General features: G+C 41.8%; 1 protein-coding gene and 1 pseudogene across 2 annotated transcripts; one reads left to right on the forward strand and one right to left on the reverse strand.

The window, feature by feature from the left end:
• The first annotated feature begins 238 nt into the window (after positions 1-238).
• On the forward strand, positions 239-12,744 carry LOC139413619 (cathepsin Z-like). Of its 2 annotated transcripts, XM_071161226.1 has the most exons (7): positions 299-455; positions 4,078-4,155; positions 4,766-4,929; positions 5,620-5,799; positions 5,959-6,109; positions 10,435-10,600; positions 11,171-12,744. In XM_071161226.1, exons 1-7 carry the CDS (start codon positions 340-342, stop codon positions 11,294-11,296), a joined length of 981 nt encoding a protein of 326 aa, XP_071017327.1. In that variant the 5' UTR covers positions 299-339; the 3' UTR covers positions 11,297-12,744. The 2 variants fall into 2 exon arrangements, with proteins under 2 accessions (XP_071017328.1, XP_071017327.1); XM_071161227.1 differs by lacking the exon at positions 4,078-4,155 and having other exon boundaries at positions 239-455.
• On the reverse strand, positions 12,380-19,388 carry LOC139412650 (negative elongation factor D-like; annotated as a pseudogene).
• Between the last annotated feature and the right edge of the window lie 218 nt (positions 19,389-19,606).

Below are 19,606 nucleotides of genomic sequence, written 5' to 3' on the forward strand. Positions count from 1 at the left end.
ATTCTTGCTTTAAAGGGCAGCAGTGGGTTCAGTTGGTTGGTTTATTAATTAATTAGAAGGTGCAACGTCTGTAAAACAAAATCAATTCAGCTTTTCCTGTTATACTCTATGTAGCGAGTCACTAATCATGGGATGAAATTTGCTATGTGGTTATGCACATAGGTCGAACTGCGAGGTGAGAATCATATCGTCCTGTCTGTAAAACAGGTAATCAATGACAGGGAAGTATAATACTTTTGACACAGTCTGCGCTGCGCCTGCGCCCTGTTCAGGTTGACCCTCGGGTGAAACCATAAAAATAAAAGTTCCTAGGAAGTCATATGACTGATCTTTTCCAACATGGCTCGAGCACTGTTGTTGTTTGTGTTTATGTTGTCTGGTGTCTTTGCTGGACGCTACTTTAACGAGAAACAGCCATGCTATCGACCCAAGCTGACCAAGCACAATGGAGTCAGGTAACTTTAGCTGTCTTCTATCAGCTAATTTGATATGTTTGCTGTCTAAGTGCTTGCTCTCCAGCTAAAAATAGTAGCTAGAGTTGTTGCAACATGGTTCTAGTGATTTTGTTTCCAGTTGTATCAGGGTGTTTTCACACAGTCCTCTTTAAAATAACAGATCTCAGTCATTTTTTAAATGAAATCTGGGGTAAAAAGAAAAGAGCAAAATTACTCCGTTATCTTTGTATTCACGTTGCCCTTGCCTTTGAATGAGGACTCAACTATTTTGCCAGTTCAATTCAAATATTTAGTGGTCCGAGTCATCTTTGCATTCACATCGCTATGTTTAGAAAGGAACCAATATATATTTTCCAACATTCACTCAATGCCCTCTGGGTTTTTGCGAAGTGCAGGACAAGCCATTCCATAAGACCTTGATGGAATGATGTACCTTGATTTACATTTTGGAAGCTAATAGATTGCATTTAATTAAGAGATGAGACCTAAAGGAACACATTTTTTCCCCGCTTGCACTGACTTTAGTGATGAATACTTTGAGGGAAAATGTACTTGATACGATTGTGATGGCGTGTTGTTTCACGGAGCGATCTTAAGATGAACTCAGAAATTGTAAGTCGCTCTTGAAAAGAGCGTCTGCTAAATAACTAAAATGTATGAACGTTATGAGATACTATTAACATGTGAATATGATTGGTAACAGAAGAAATAGCAGAAAATAACTCTATTAAATAATGCTGTAATTGAAGTGTACACCCGATGTAGGTTACTGCTCCTTTTAAGAGCTGTAATTGATTTTGTACACTATGTTGTGGTACTCCCTAAATATGTTGTATCCTCACACTAATCAAACCCCACAATCGAATAAACAGCTTATGAAGCTCTATTTGCAATATGTGATCTATAGGCTTTTCTCTGCATTATTGACAATCGCAAATGAATATGCTAAACAGCACACGTTTGTTGCGTGAACCTTTACATCTCCCCTTTGTGGCACCAATGTGAGGAGTTATGGCAGGGAAACGTTGCTGTAGCAGTCCCGTGCAGGAATAATGATAAGCGAACCTGGGGGACTTTGTATTCGCATTGCCGTAAGTGAACCGAACTCGGACCATCTCTCGAGTTCGTTTCGGGGGCTCTTTTGATGGGTTCCCTTGGAGTGTTCACACTGCACAAAAAAATCAGCGAACCGGGTTCCGAGTGACAAGGTTAAAAAAAAAACGGTCGTTCTGCCACTGAACAAGGCAGTTAACTCACTGTTCCTAGGCTCATTGTAAATAAGAATGTGTTCTTAACTGACTTGCCTAGTTAAATAAAGTGTGAAAACACCTGTCTAAAGATGGTCATTTATTTTGTACTTGCGCAACACTGCATAATTAGTCATTTTTGTGGTGTGTGTGTGTATATACTCTGACAGCATACAATCACAGCCATGTCTCTGATATGGGAAGTACGGTGGCCAGCCAGCGCATGTCAGATGACTGAGTGCCAAAAGCTTGTTTCAGCATGGGTAGCCGTCATTGAAGACTTTAACCATTTTTGAAGTAGTCAACTGGGATTTCCTGTGGGTTAAGGAAAGATCACATTATTCCATATGGGTCATCAGGAGGGATCAGTCAATTAATTATTTGTAAGCAAACAGTCCATTATCCCAGAAAACCTAGGCCCACTTCAATTTGCATACTGCCCAACAGATCCACAGATGGAATCTGTATTTCACACCAGACTGCCCTTTCCCACCTGGACAAAAGGAACACCTAAGTGAGAATGCTATTCATTGACTACAGCTCAGTGTTAAGCACCATAGTACCCTCAAAGCTCATCACTAAAGTAAGGACCCTGGTACTAAACACCTCCCTCTGCAACTGGATCCTGGACTTCCTGACTGGCCACCCCCAGGTGGTAAGTGTAGGTAACAACACATCTGCCATGCTGATCCTCAACACAGGGGCCCCTCAGGGGTGTGTGCTCAGTCCCCTCCAGTACTCCCTATTCACTCGTGACTGCATGGCCAGGCACGACTCCAATACCATTAAGTTTGCCGACGACACAACTGTGGTAGGCCTGATCACCGACAACGATTGGACTGCCTATAGGGAGAAGGTCAGAAACCTGGCTGTGTGGTGCCAGCATAACAACCTCTCCCTCAATATGATCAAGACAAAGGAGATGATTGTGAACTACAGGAGGAGGACCGAGCACGCCCCCATTCTCATCGACGGGGCTGCAGTGGAGAAGGTTGAGAGCTTCAAGTTCCTTGGTGTCCTCATCACCAACAAACTATCATGGTCCGAACACACCAAGACTGTTGAAGAGGGCATGACAAAGCCTATTCCCCATCAGGAGATTTGACATGGGTCCTAAGATCCTCAAAAGGTTCTACAGCTGCACCATCGAGAGTATCTAGACTGCCTGGTATTGCAACTGCTCGGCCTCCGACCGCAAGGCACTACAGAGGGTAGTGCGGCCCAGTACATCACTGGGGACAAGCTTCCTGCCATCCAGGACCTCTATACCAGGCGGTGTCAGAGGAAGGCCCTAAAAATTGCCAAAGACACCAGCCACCCTAGTCATAGACTGTTCTCTCTGCTAACGCACAGGCAAGCAGTACCGGAGCACCGTCTAGGTTCAAAAGGCTTCTTAACAGCTTCTACCCCCCCCCCCCCCCCCCCCAACCATAAGAGTCCTGAATAGTTAATCAAATGGCTACCCAGACTATTTATTTTACTTATTTTTCTTATCTGCATTGTTTAAGTGCTTGTAAGTAAGTATGTCACTGTTGTTTTCAGTGCATGTGACAAATACAATTTGATTTTGATCACCAACCTTGGCATTTATACCTGTTAACCAATTGACAGGGTTCTGGTCTAGCATGGGTTCTGGTCTTTGCACAAAACATCCATTTAAATTATATAAGTAATTGTCGCTGAGACCTATCACTCACTGCTGAAGATATTAACATAAGATATTAACCTTTTATATTCATCCAATGTTTATGGATGAAGTGATGACTTCTTCGCTTCTCGGGCTGGTCCCTGTGCGCAGTGAGTGCTAGTGCGCATGTGATGTTGCTCCTTATAAACCAGATCTAGAAGGTCCATGTATGCGAAAGTGAGTAGATTCCCTTGAAAACAACGGACACGTTAGACAGTCCATTTCTTATTATACCTCAGTGGTTCAAACATAATACAGGTGGCAGTATGCAACCTTTGTTTTCCAACTCATAGAAGTAGTAGAAGAAAATTGACTACTTCAAAATGGAGATGGCCTCAATAATGGGACAGTTATGCGACACGATATCTGCGATGTCTAAATCTATGGCACTTGTCGCTAGTGGTTTCAACTGTCTAGTGTTGATTTGTGTTCTTTATTGGTTCAGGTGTGAATTGCCTGCATATTCTGCACTCAATATCATTGGTCAGTAACTGAGTATGAGTTTATTGCATGTAATTCTTTCATATGTTTTAATAATGGTTCAAATGTTGCCAAGTTCCTGCAGGTTTCAGAATTGTCCCATAATGAGAATTAGCTGATTGGTAGGCTCCTACATAACTTTCTTCTTTAAACAATATTCAAGTGCAGAATTTTTACCCCCTGTGATTTTGACTCAAGTGTTAATCAGTTTATTACAGAAAAGGCATATCATGGCTATCCAAAGTTTGAAATCAATGAAGCAATCAAAGCCGAGGGTGGAAACAAGGTAGAAAAGTTCTGACATGTCTGTGAGTGGAAGGAGATGACTGGGTCTCCAGTAGCATGGGCAGAAATTGTTTGGGACCTGACTTTTAAAGCTTTTCATCCCATTTTGCTGTTGGGCGATCAAAATTCTGCCCTCTCCAAATATATAATTTGACAACTGCATGTCTCCAGAAACATGCATGGCCCTTTCAACGGTAGTAGCTATTTGGCTTCTGAGTTTTGAAAGTATGATTGTGCTGTGGATGCTTTTGAGTGCTTGATCTTTGAATGGAGAGGCAGATATGCCAAGTTCGATCATGGGTGTATTCATTACACCTATTATTTGTTTTTGTTGCTAAACGTTTCTTAAACGAAAGCAAACTGCATGAAACTGGGAGGGATATACCTGAATTTGTCCAATTGAAACTTGTTTTACTTGCAACACATTTTGCAACTGTTTGGACTAATGATTACACCCCTGGTCAGGTTTTGAATTGTACCGTCATGGTATGGGACCTTAAGTGCGCACTGCATTTTTGTTATCCGTCATGCTTGCTGAGACTGTTTTTAGCTGCTCTACATTAGAATTCTGTCTAGAGAACCTTGTACCCTGATGTCATGTCTTTCATTAGGACGTTGCCTAGACCCCACAAGTTCCTGAAACTCAATGAGCTCCCCAAGACGTGGGACTGGAGGAACATCAACGGCACCAACTACGTCAGCACCACTCGCAATCAGCACATCCCCCAATACTGTGGCTCCTGCTGGGCACACGGCAGCACCAGCGCCATGGCAGGTAGCTTAACCTCAAGTTCGCCTTTCCACAGTCGTCCGACCTGTACAGCTCATAGAAATGAACAACCCATATCCAATTTATTTGGGAGTTTTACAGACTCTCTTGCATCAGGAGGGAGCACCGTACAAAGGGACAAATGGATGATCAGATTGTGAAATTCTATTATTTGGCCACAGATGTCTCAAACCTCTGATTCACTATAAGTACAGTATTGCACATCTTGGTAATTCATCATCAAGATGGTCATAAAGATGATTTGTACCAAATTAAAGTAACTTGGAAACAATTTTATACCAAAGGTGGAGTAAACATTGTAATAATTGTTCAAACATGCATGTCTGTTAGGCATTTAACACATGACCCAAATTCAGGGAAGTGGTGAGGCAGTGAAGCGGTGTGGCAATGCCAACCTCTGAATGTGCTGACGTGCAGTTAAAGCTTCATGGTTTCCTGTAATTCAGGTTATGCTGTAAATCTTGTTCCTGTAAAGCATGTTTGTTGTAGAATGCAAAGTACAGTTCCTCCTTTGCTCATACAAGTAGTCATTTGTCCTTTTATCATAACAATACCATGACTTCAAAGTTCTAGAGTAGTCCTTACTAAGTTTGACTTGTGAACATGTAAGAGCAGATTCTGTCACCTGTACTAAATTAATGGACTGGTTGTTGGTGGTTTGCTCTCCTTTGTCAGATCGCATCAACATCAAGCGAAAGGGAGCCTGGCCCTCTGCTTATCTGTCAGTCCAGAATGTGGTGGACTGTGGTGAGGCTGGCTCCTGTCATGGAGGGGATCACTCTGGGGTGTGGGAGTACGCCAACAAACACGGCATCCCTGACGAGACCTGCAACAACTACCAGGCCAAGGACCAGAGTAAGGCCTCAAGAACTCCTAGCTGAACATAATTTTTTCTTGGTTGTACATTACATTTTTTTCCCATGACTTGATCACAAGAATTTGTCACCTCAAATTAAGATTCTGTTAATTTACAATTTCTCAGGCTTAAAATGTTCTCCATATTGTGTCTTGCAGAGTGCAAACCATTCAATCAGTGTGGAACCTGCACAACATTCGGAGTCTGTAACATCATCCAGAACTATACCCTGTGGAAGGTCGGAGACTTCGGCGCCATCAGTGGGAGGGAGAAGATGATGGCTGAGATCTACGCTGGAGGACCTATCAGGTTAGGAACTGGACCTGGTCAACATGGGCTGTGTCTCAAATGCAGGGGTGCAACTTTCACGTTCTGAAATTGCAATTTTGTCCCCTCCCCAGTTTTATCAATGCACTGTGATACAAAAATCGGCATGTGTGCTTTAGGACCATACGGATGCCTCAGAGTGGTCGGGTAGGCTGTTTGGAGGTTTCAGCCGTCAGGATTTTAGGGCTGCTCTCCGACACCACAGTGTGCAGACAGGCAGTGTGAAGACAAAGCTTCTGACCAGCACAGTGGTGCTGTCTCTTTGTTGTGCTTTTTCTCAGTTATCAGAGCAGAAACTGGCAGCTCTTTATTTGACTGATGTAGCTGTCAAGGTAACAGGTTTGACTTAATAGAAAAAAGTATTTATTCCCAGTTCTGAGCTAGTAGTGTAACTGAAATGTAACGTCAGCTAATGTTTCATCTCGACTGAAATTCTGTTTGAAGAGAAACGAAGTAGCTAGCTAGTAGACAAGAACCAGTTCAACTCTATCTATCTATAAGATAGCAGAATCTAACAGCTGCTGGGTGTATGGAAATGTCCCTTGTGTCCCGTTTCAAGAGGTAAATTAACTTGGCTCATTTTTGTCAGTTGACGCACCATTAGAGCTAGCCAACGTAAGCTAGTTCACTCACTTGATGTATTATTATTTTTTTTTTAAGTAGACCTGAATAAAATCATGAAATCAGCAACCAAATGATTGAAGACCGATATACTGACGTTTTTTTTTACAGCGCAATGTGAGTTTTTATTAGTCAGTATAGCAATGTAATGTTATTGATTTGTCAGATCCCCTACTTTTCACACTGATACAGTATAAACAGCTATGCAGACTGTCATGGTACACAACACAATATTTGTATTTAACTAGGCAAGTCAGTTAAGAACATTCTTATTTTCAATGACGGCCTAGGAACAGTGGGTTAACTGCCTGTTCAGGGGCAGAACGACAGATTTGTACCTTGTCAGCTCTGGGATTTGAACTTGCAACCTTCCGGTTACTAGTCCAACGCTCTAACAACTAGGCTGCCGCCCCAGGATTGGCTACGCATGGCCAATGTGATTTATAGAATATTTATCAGGATATTTTCTACTTGCAGGCTGCAATGTTTATGCTTTATGTAGGTTATTAAATAGCTAGCAATGGCAATAAGTTACTTTTAGATTTGTATATTTCTCATTTAGATTGAATGTAGATTAACCATAGACAAGGATTTTGTGATGTAAAGATTATGAATGAAAATGTGCATATGAAAATCATGATTGGTAGAAATGGTCAAATTGGCACTCCAAATGGAAAAGGTTGCTGACCGCTGGTGTAGCTCATTACCTGCAACTTCAGGCCAGCAGCGGGAGGAGGGGGTTCGGGAACAGGTCTTTTTCTTCTTCTGGTTAGGCTCCTTCTTGAGTCATTTATTTAAACAGCGTGTTTCAAACATATAGGGTGTGTCTCTATATAGGCAAATGGAAAAATATAAACTTTACAGAAAAGACTACTCTTAGTGGGCCAAGATGTTATTTTTGTCAGGGACTGCTCAAGTAGAAATCCCCCCCCACCCCCACTTCTATAACCAAAGTTACACTATGTAGGGAATGGGGTGCCACATAAATTCGTAACCATGGGCACCCTCATGGATATCATCCTGACCAACTTGTCCTCTAAATACACCTCTGCCTTCTTCAACCAGGATCTCAGCGATCACTGCCTCATTGCCTGCGTCCGTAATGGGTCTACAGTCAAACGACCACCCCTCATCACTGTCAAACGCTCCCTAAAACACCCCAGACTTGTCTGCCCTTGACCAGCACAAAAAATCCTGTGGCGTACTGCACTAGCATTGAATAGCCCCTGCGATATGCAACTTTTCAGTTAGGAAAGCTAAGGCTAGCTTTTTCAACCAGGAATCCTGCAACACTAATTCCAAAAAGTTTTGGGACACTGTAAACTCCATGGAGAATAAGAGCACCTCCTCCCAGCTGCCCACTGCACTGAGGCTAGGAAACACTGTCACCACCGATAAATCTACACTATATCATTTCAATAAGCATTTTTCTACAGCTGGCCATGCATTCCACCTGGCTACCCCTACCCTGGCCAACAGCTCTGCATCTGTATCTCCCTCTCTAACTTTAAGCATCGGCTGTCAGAGCAGCTTACCGATCACTGTACCTGTACACAGCCCATCTGTGAATGGCACACCCAACTACCTCATCCCCATATTATTTGTTTTGCTCTTTTGCACCCCAGTATCTCTACTTGCACATCTATCACTCCAGTGTTAATGCTAAATTGTAATTATTTTGCCTCTATGGCCTATTTATTCCCTTTACCTCCCTAATATTACTACATTTGCACACACTGTACGTAGATTTTTCTTTTGTTATTGACTGTACGTTTGTTTGTAACTCTCTTGTTTTTGTCGCAATTCTTTGCTTTATCTTGGCCAGGTCGCAGTTGTAAATGAGAACTTGTTCTCAACTGGCCTACCTGGTTAAATAAAGGTAAAATTTGTAACTGGACTGGGTTAACATGGTGACTGCTTCTCTTCTCATGAGCTCCCACCTAACAGTGACTGTGTATGGATTCGCACAAGATGTAAAGCCAAGTCACAATCAAATCACATATCTGATATGTAACAAAGGGTTTTTATTTGTACTATTTTCTACCTTGTAGACATCAAAACTATGAAATAACACATGGCATCATGTAGTAACCAAAAAAGTGTTAAACAAATCTAACTATATTTTAGATTCTTCAAAGTAGCCACCCATTGCCTTGACAGCTTTGCACATTCTTGGCATTCTCTCAACCAGCTTCACCTAGAATGCTTTTCCAACAGTCTTGAAGGAGTTCCCATATGCTGAGCACTTGTTGGCTGCTTTTCCTTCACTCGGCGGTCCAACTCATCTCAATTGGGTTGAGGTTGGGTGATTGTGGAGGCCAGGTTATCTGATGCAGTACTCCATCACTCTCCTTGGTCAAATAGCCCTTACACAGCCTGGAGGTGTGTTGGGTCATTGTCCTGTTGAAAAATAAATGGTAGTCCAACTAAGCGCAAACAAGATGGGATGGCGTATCGCTACAGAATGCTGTGGTAACATGCTGGTTAAGTGTGCCTTGAATTCTAAATAAATCACTGACACTGTCACCAGCAAAGCACCATCACACCACCTCCATGCTTCACGATGGGAACCACACATGCGGAGGTCATCTGGTTACGCAGTCTTACAAAGGCATGGCGGTTGGAACCAAAAATCTCAAATTTGGACTCAGACCAAAGGATTGATTTCCACCAGTCTGTCCTTTGCTCATGTTTCTTGGCCCAAGCCAGTGTCTTCTTCTTATTGGTGTCCTTTTTAGTAGTGGTTTCTTTGTAGCAATTTGACCATGAAGGACTGATTGACGCATTCTCCTCTGAACTGTTGATGTGTCTTACTTGAGTGCTGTGAAGCATTTATTTGGGCTGCAATTTCTGAGGCTGGTAACTCTCTAATGAACTTATCCTCTGCAGTAGAGGCAACTCTGGGTCTTCCTTTCCTGTGGCGGTCCTCATGAGAGCCAGTTTCTTCATAGCGTTTAATCGTTTTTGCGACTGCACTTGAAGAAGAAACTCGAAGTTCATAATTTTCCAGATTGACTGATCTTAATGTTTTAAAGTAATGGACTGTAATTTTCTCTTTGCATATTTGAGCTGTTCTTGACATAATATGGGCTTGGTCTTTTACCAAATAGCCCTATCTTCTGTAAACTACCCCAACCTTGTCACAACCCAACTGATTGGCTCAAATGCATGAAGGAGGAAAGAAATTCCACAAATTAACTTAACAAGGCACACTTGTTAATTGAAATGCATTACAGGTGACTGCCTCATGAAGCTGGGTGAGAGAATGCCAAGAGTGTGCAAAGCTGTCAAAGCAAAGGGTGGCTACTTATATTTTCTATTTTTGAAGAATCTATTTTGATGAACACTTTTGGTTACTACATGGTGCCATTTCATAGTTTTGATGTCTTCACTATTATTCTACAATGTAGAAAATAGAAAAAAAAGAAAAGGGAACCATGGAATGAATAATTTTTGAGATGTTTCCAAACCTTTGACTGATTCTGTACTTCGAGTCAGCTGAACTCGTGGATACCGTTTTTGTCTCTGTGTGCAGTTTGAAGGAAGTTGCTAACTAGTATTACCTATAGTCTTCCAATCTGCTAGTGCATTCTGTTTCCTTTCACGTCCTTGCAAAAACATAAACAAAAAAATGCTGACTAATTAGTTTCGCTTTAACTAAAGTTTTTGTTTTCTGTCCTTGGTAGCTGTGGAATCATGGCCACTGACAAGTTGGACGCCTACACTGGAGGCCTGTACTCTGAGTACATTGAGGAGCCCTTCATCAACCACATTGTATCTGTTGCCGGCTGGGGCATGGATGAGAACGGTGTGGAATTCTGGATCGTCCGCAACTCATGGGGAGAGCCATGGGTAAAATTTGTACATTTTAGTCATTTAGCAGACGCTGTAATCTAGAGGGATTTTTATTTTTTATAAATATATATATATTTTTTAAATATTTTATTTATTTTATATACAGTTTCATTTATTTTAAGATAGCTAGGTGAGACGACCACAGATCAAGTAGCTATCCACAAAGTCTGTGCTAAGACAAGTGAGTGTTGGTGAAAGTCTAGGGTGTTTAATTTTTATGGGGGGGTGGGGGGCGGGGCTATGAGGTTAATCAAGATGCATGGTGAAGAGGTAGTTTTTTTTTTTTCGGAAGATGGACGTTATGGGGAAGCTTGTTCCATCCTCATTGACTGAATGAACACTGCATGCCATATTGGAGCTGGTAGTCTGTTGTGATCTTTCATGACACTAGCTGCAGCAGAGAATTTGCCTCATGCTCTACTGTAGATTTACCAATCCCAGCCTTTAGCCGTTCCTGTAGTTTATTAACTTGACTATTACATAAACTTCACTTTCTATTGTTCATGTATGTTCTAGCATCTTTATCTAGCTGAAACGCCAGATTGAGTAAATGTGTTTTCTTGCCAGGGTGAGAAGGGCTGGCTGAGGATCGTGACCAGCGCCTACAAGGGAGGAAGTGGCAGTCAGTACAACCTGGCATTGGAGGAAGACTGCATGTATGGAGATCCCATCGTGCCCAAGACCTACATGTAGACAACAGGCAGTGGGACCAACCAATGTTTCTTCTAAAGACCTGGGGCCTCCATCAACCGTTGCGTAAATTTCACACTAAATATCTGTCCGCATCAAAATATTGAGATTTTATGAATCGGACCTGTCGTAAAACTGCATGCGTGAACGAGCGTTAAAACTCTGCCTGGAAAATGCCCTCATTCACCTTTTTATGGTGACAATAATGCCCTTTATTTGCTGTATAAATTGGAACTATTGGAATTAGGCCACAGTTTCTAAAAGAAAGCACAAATATGATCAAATGTTTTGAGGTGTTGACAGAATCTTAATATTTTGCAGAGGACAGTTTCTGAAAGGGGAAAAAAAAGTGGCACATTTGTGTGGACCTGTCAGTAGAACGTTTGAATTCAAGACTTTCCCCCCCAACCTAAATATGCTGAACTTCCCGTGAAATCTGAAACGTTGTCTAGTCTACTCTCAAACATTTTAATTTATGGTAAGCTACTGACAGTTCCACAGTCTTTTACATTGAAGTATATCTTATAAACTGCGCTGCCTATGGGATTGCATGTGCTATATATTTACTAGGCCCATTTTAAATGAGATGGTAATTTGTTGTATGGCTAGCACCCAGAAAAGGTGAGGAATTTATTCTGCAATGGTTATGAAAATAATTTCCTAATTATTTAAGATCCCAAAAAACTAAATGTGTACCTATACATGTTTGCTCTTCTAACAGCAAATGGTTGCCTTTTTAAAAAATTTTTTTAAATAAGCGTGTCATCCACCATTTGCACAAAATACCAACTTGCCTGCTTGGAATACCAGACTTCAACCACTACAAAATGTGTGTTTGCATGGAGGTAAGCACATTTTCAGTTTTTATGAATGCCAACTTTTGCATGTAGGCAGCATTTATAAATGAGGCCCTTGAAGCTGTTAATAGGCAGCATTGTCATAGAAAACTATAGATATACAATCTCAGGCTACTTCCACATTGTAACAATGTACCATGGTAAAATCAGGAAGAGGGAAGTTATTTAAAAAAAATGTTGCCTTGATGTGCTTTCGGATCTTTTTCTTATACAAAATGTTACTGAACAAGTACAAATGCTGATATTAGGTGCACAATTTAGCTTAAGCTCAAAAGGCTAGGAATAATTAATTGTGGCTGTAAATGTTAAAGCTTTGATCAATTCTGATGCCACTTGTCTTTTGTTGTATGCAAATTTAACTGAATGATTTCAGTATTCTGAAAGCAAGGCCAGGGTTCAAACAAATGCACTGATATCTCACTGCACTTAGCTTAAAGGTAATTTATGCTTGTCTTCATGACGGTTTCCACAGTTCAATTTGTTTGAATCCAGGCCTGTTACAGAAACTTATTTTAATAGTTGATACATTTTCTGAACCACCTCAAAATAAATGCTGCAGAATGGTGGATGTCGCTACGTCTGGAACTAATAAAACCAAGATGTGTCATGATTCTTGTCAAATTGAAAAAGGCAACCATGAAAAAGGCCAAACCTTTTGAGCAGTCAGTCATACATACATATTAACAGACCTAAACTTTAGCTCATACTAATGGAAACTACAGTGAAATGAATGGAGCTGCACAAGTTCTCCACATACCTCCAGACAAGCAATAATACACAACATCCTAATTCTGAGTCATGTGTTTACACCACATTTGAAAATAAAAAGTTGCAGGTGAAAGTCTACACCCAAGTGGTCAGCCTCAATCGGCAATGTTCCAGTCCTCGTTCAGCAGAACACATCCAGGGATTGGCTCATAACCAAAAGGTCCTGGTCTTCCCGATACATCCTCAGTCAAGTTAAACCGAACCAGTGTCATTCTCAGTTCATTATGATGAAGTTGGATTTGCAGTGGGCTGAAACGGAGCAAAATGATAATTATATATTAAGATTCTATAACTGAGCAAAAGGAAAATATTAAACCATGTAGACACTTTTGGGCCATGAAAAAGATGGTATAAGAGATTGACCTATGAACTCCGCAACAGGGTCATGTTCTCCTTCTGTCCGAATGGTTCCAGCGATGCTGTCGTTCTCCAGGATGGGCAGGAACAGCTGGACAAAGTCCCAAGTGTACGGTGGGGCAATCAAATCCTACACCTGATAAGGCAAACACTATCAATATTTTACTACTATCCAACCAATTCAGTTGAGATTGTGACAGTTGAGAGCATAACTTCATTAGACTGCCTTTTCCACAAAGCTGCTCACTCACTGTTCAAACTTATTGTAACAATGGATTTTACAGATAATACAACCATCCTTTCACAAAACGCAGGAATCAATTTAAATAAATTCAATGCATTTCCTTCAATCATATGTAATGCTGCCAAGATGGAGGACATGCATCAACAGCCTATGCTCCTTATAGGAGCCAAAAGCTTGTCAAGTAAGTCAATACTGGCAAAATAGTGTAGAGGGCAGGATACCTCTGATGTGCAGACTTCTGTACTTCCTGGCCGATCCTGCGCATGGCCGACCCTCCCTGCTCCTCCTGAGACATGATGGACATCATGGCCTGGGCGAACAGGTAAGTGTGCTCACCGTGACACACCATCTTCTGTGGAACACAGAAAAGGAGAAGAAAACAGTTCAGCTCCAAACCAACCACACAAACAGAGACACTCATGCCAAAAGACAGGTAGCCTGCAACATGTTGTGTTGTGGTCCCAATGTCCTGCAATTACATATTGGTTAGTGAAATACTGATTGAAGTACCCCTTTCATAATGATTCAAAATCTTGAATACATCACATTTACAAAATCATCAAACCAAGGATTTGTATTGAGTGAGAATGACAAATATGCCTAGATCTTATTCTTGGGAACACCAGGACCGGTAATCATAAAGCGTCTCAGAGTAGGAGTGCTGATCTCTAGAATCAGTATTGCCTTTTAGATCCTAATTAATATAATTATATGGACAGGGGGGGACCTGATTAGAGGCTCACAGCGAACTTTGGCAGGTTCTTCTCCAGGTTGTCCTCTCCTCCATCCAGCAGTGTGGCCAGAGAGGTTCTCAGGACCCTGGTGAACACCTCCAGCTGCTGGCACGCCGTGGACACACTGGTGATCTCCCCTGGTAGCCCCCGTCTGAGATGAGCTGAAGACACACACACACACACACACACACACAAAAAAAAAATCAGCAAGGAGAGGAGGAACATGACACCGTTTGACCCATAACGACGTTAGTTATTAACCTCTCTGCGCACCGAACCGGGTAGTGGGATGAAATTCGGCAACATACTACATAAATAGTCATATTAAACATTAATGAAAATACAAGTGTCTCACATGTTTCGAAAGCCTAGAATCTTGCTAATCCAACTGCGTAGTCAGATTTAAAAAAGGATTTGCTGCGAAAGAATAAGATGTGATTATCTGAGGATAGAGCCCCATAAAAAACAACTATGGCGTAACAAAATCACAAACTGCAATAAAATAAATCGCTTACCTTTGACGATCTTCCTCTGTTTGCAATCCCAATGCTCATTGTTACACAATGAATGATCTTTTGTTTGATAAATCCATTTTTATAGCCTAACACGAAACATTTTGAGAACCGCTTGTGTCGTGAATTCCGTCTCATTCCATTTTCGACGACACATTCGAGGTAAATACAGACACAAAACGTGACTTTTTTAGTCATGTTTGGTTTCATTGCAATCAACTGGTTTGTTTGTAACACAACCAAACCTGATGGGTCATTTCGCGGGACGTATTGACTGAAAGAAATCGATTTGAAGATAACAAGTAATGACATCATTTTGCACCAATGATATGACCTCTGTTTCGCTGATTGACTATATTTTAACCCAATGACCACTGATCGTCTTGAAATCTAGCTGGGTAGATAGCCAATGAGCTGAGGTAAACGGCAAAATGTAATGTTTATGTGTTGGAAGACCAACCCATGTAGTAAACTCCGGCGTAAAGAGGTTCATTCGCCATTGACGATTCATACCGGAAGGAGCCACGCATGTTGCGCACAGCATTGTTTTGGTAAAGCGCATATTCAGCTGTTTATATATCAATCAGTATGGCGACTAAGTCAGGGAAAGCTAAATCTAAGTCTAGATGTACAGATGTACACACAATTTTGGCCCTGGGGGGTGTCCTCAGATGGGGCCACAGTGTCTCCTGACCCCTCCTGTCTCAGCCTCCAGTATTTATGCTGCAGTAGTTTATGTGTCGGGGGGCTAGGGTCAGTTTGTTATATCTGGAGTACTTATCCTGTCCTAATCGGTGTCCTGTGTGAATCTAAGTGTGCGTTCACTAATTCTCTCCTTCTCTCTTTCTTTCTCTCTCTCTGAGGACCTGAGCCCTAGGACCATGCCCCAGGACTACCTGACATTATGACTCCTTGCTGTCCCCAGTCCACCTGGCCGTGCTGCTGCTCCAGTTTCAACTGTTCTGCCTTATTATTATTCGACCATGCTGGTCATTTATGAAAATTTGAACATCTTGGCCATGTTCTGTTATAATCTCCACCCGGCACAGCCAGAAGAGGACTGGCCACCCCACATAGCCTGGTTCCTCTCTAGGTTTCTTCCTAGGTTTTGGCCTTTCTAGGGAATTTTTCCTAGCCACCGTGCTTCTACACCTGCATTGCTTGCTGTTTGGGGTTTTAGGCTGGGTTTCTGTACAGCACTTTGAGATATCAGCTGATGTACGAAGGGCTATATAAATAAATTTGATTTGATTTGATTAATTTAGCGATTCCCAAATGGAGGAATATTTTTTGAACGGAGAGGGCATCGTTTTGGACTGGTAAGTTCTTCTCATGCTAATGCCGTTGTTTGAAATTAATAATATAAAATATTATTTGTGAAATGAAATAGCCTATTTGAGGCTGTTGAGGGGAGGGCAGGCCCACAACAACGGCCAAAGTGAAATGGAGACAGTAGATACAGCTGGTCTGTTGTAATATAATAAAGACAGTAGATCTAGCTGGTCTGTCATAATATAATAGAGACAGTAGATCTAGCTGAAATGTCATAATATAAATGAGACAGTATATCTAGCAGGTCTATAATAATATATTCAACCTTGTGTTCCCTGTACTCTATATATATCTGTTTATTATACCTGTTGATACAGGGCTCATATGTGAAACTATTCTAACTGAACATTTTCTTTCACAGTGACATTTACTCCGAATGGGAGCCCGCAGTGCCAAGGTGTCCATCCCCCACTGAAGCTGGTTCATCCAGCTCCTGCCACAAGTGGTGTTCATCTGCCCAAATGTATTTCTGCAGGCATGGATGTGCTATGGCACCTGGCATCAGCAGCACAATATTGTGTAGAGGACTGAGGGTCTTCCAAATATTGTGTTATTTTGTAAATGTATATTATTTTTTCTCCATGTTTTTTCTCCATTTTTGGGGGTGTGTGGGGGGGGGGGTGTGTTAGAATACCATTTTGGTATTTTGTATATAGTTATTCCATTCAAAATGTATAACTTCACCAATTTGGCCACTTGGGTACATTTGGGCTACTTGTGTGGGACACCTGGGTGACTTCATGATAAATGTCATGAAGCACACTCATTTTGGAGAGTACTGTTGCCCTCTTATGTTTTTCACTGAAATTGTCCCCATCATCCTATCTGAATGTTTGTTTTATCTTGTTCATTTTAAAGATGATGATACAACAATAAAAAGAAGAAACATGTTTTTTTTCATTGTATTATCTAAGCCAGATCTATTGTGTTATATTCTCCTACATTCAATTCACATTTACACAAACTTCAGAGTGTTTTCTTTCAAATGGTACCAATAATATGCATATCCTTGGTTCTGTGGCTGAGCTACAGGCAGTTAGATTTGGGTATGTCTTCAGGCGGAAATTGAAAAAAGTAGGGGGGTAGCTCTAAGAGGTTATTAACTGCTGGGTGATCATCAGTACCTTGACAGTGAAGTTGAGCATCAGACAGTCAGGGTTGGCCTCGGCCAGCTTGTAGAAAAGGTTTCTCCAGGTGGTGTGGGCGATCATCTGTTCCATCCAGAAAGGAGTCTGAACCAACAAGAGGACAGGGTTACTAAACTCAGTAAAAAAAAGAAACGTCCTCTCAATGTCAACTGCGTTTATTTCAGCAAACTTCACGTGTAAATATTTGCATGAACATAAGACATAAACTGAACATGTTCCACAGACATGTGACTAACAGAAATTGAATAATGTGTCCCTGAACAAAGGAGGGGGTCAAAATCAAAATTAACAGTCAGTATCTGGTGTGGCAACCAGCTGCATTAAGTACTGCAGTGCATCTCCTCCTCATGGACTGCACCAGATTTGCCAGTTTTTGCTGTGAGATGTTACCCCACTCTTCTACCAAGGCACCTGCAAATTCCCAGACATTTCTGGGGGGGATTGGCCCTAGCCCTCACCCTCCGATCCCAGACTTGCTCAATGGGATTCAGATCCGGGCTCTTCGTTGGCCATGGCAGAACACTGACATTCCTGTCTTGCAGGAAATCACACACAGAACGAGCAGTATTGCTGGTGACATTGTCATGCTGGAGGGTCATGTCAGGATGACCTGGTGTAACTCGGGCAGTTGTTGTTGCCATCCTGTACCTGTCCCACAGGGGTGATGTTCAGATGTACCGATCCTGTGCAGGTGGTCTGCCACTGTCCGTCCTGTCTCAGGCGTCTCACAGTATGGACATTGCAATTTATTTCCCTTTATTTCCCTCAGCAGTCCTCATGCCTCCTTGCAGCATGCCTCAGGCACGTTCACGCAGATGAGCAGGGACCCTGGGCATATTTTGGTGTTTTTCAGAGTCAGTAGAATGGCCTCTTTAGTGTCCTAAGTTTTCATAACTGTGACCTTAATTGCCTACCGTCTGTAAGCTGTTAGTGTCTTAACGACCGTTCCACAGGTGCATGTTCATAAATGTTTTATGGTTCATTGGACAAGTATCGGAAACAGTGTTTAAACCCTTTACACTGAAGATCTGTGAAGTTATTTGGATTTTTACGAATTATCTTTGTAAGACAGGGTCCTGAAAAATGGACGTTTATATACACTACATACGATAGGTTTTCTATTATACTCTGAGGGAAACACATTACATGCAAGAACAGAGAATTAAAAAAATGTATATGATTAATCAAGTTTTTTTTCTAGGAGACGAAATAAGAGTGAAAAAAAACAGCAAGCAAGCAGGAGTGCACCAGTTTTGAGCTATCTGTCACATTCAGATCACAGCAAAGCATTGGTGGTTTGTCTTTCACTGGCGACTGATATCTCACCTCTCCCTCCACGGTAAAGATGGAGTCAGCCTTCTGGGGGTCAAATGCTTGATCAGCAGACTCTTCAAGTGATTCTCTACCCGTTCCTGCACCTGAGCTGGATCTACACCTGCAATACACAGTCCGAAAAAACATACATTCCACTATGTGTCTCAAACAGTGTGAGAGGAACAAAAAAACATTTTCAGTGTATGTGGAGTCCAGGGTTTTGTCCCAAATGGCACACTATTCCCCATGCAGTGCATTACTGGTCAAAAGTAGTACACTGCATAGGGAAAAGGGTGCCATTTTCAGCCCAGTCCATTGTTGTTTACCCATCTGGATGAGCCACTCTGCCAGCAGGTTGACAGTCTGGGCCACAGCGGAGTAGTTCTCCGACAGGAGCTGGATGACGTGTTCAGGGGAGCCACCAGCCTGAAATAACTGTGGAAACAGAAGCCTCTGCAGGAAATGGTCGGACTCTTCACACACTAACGTTACTAGGCAGACACACGCAATAGTGTGTTTACGTTTTAAGGGTGAACAGCAGGCTCCATGATGTAATCTCTGCTGGAGAACTTCTGTAGGCAGTCCTCCTGAACTTTCCCATCTTTCTCCCCTTCAACATAGTCGTCCTGCTATATGAAAGTCACATCACTTCAGCCAAGGAAAGAACATCTTAACATTGAAGCTATCGCCATATAAATTCGCGATTTGGCTCTGTCAAACAATGAATCAACAGCCTGCAACAATGTAGATACAATATATATTTTTTGCTACATTGTACATTCACTAGCTGGCTACATACAGTAGCTAAAGATTGTGTTTACGTTGCCATCCGGACCATCCCAGTCTCCAATATTCCTCTCGTAATATTCCTAGTCCATGATGACGAGAGAATGAGTAGGGTTTATAATGTGAAGCACACGGCGAGTTATAATAAACCAGGCCTAGCTAATACTTTAGAAAACAATACAGTGTGTTTTCAAAACAATTAGATAGCCTTTGCCTAAACTAACTTGCTAGTAAAAGAAATCTCAATCAGATATCTGAAGG

The sequence above is a fragment of the Oncorhynchus clarkii genome, chromosome 7, assembly GCF_045791955.1.
Source record: "Oncorhynchus clarkii lewisi isolate Uvic-CL-2024 chromosome 7, UVic_Ocla_1.0, whole genome shotgun sequence".
Classification (NCBI taxonomy): Eukaryota; Metazoa; Chordata; class Actinopteri; order Salmoniformes; family Salmonidae; genus Oncorhynchus; species Oncorhynchus clarkii.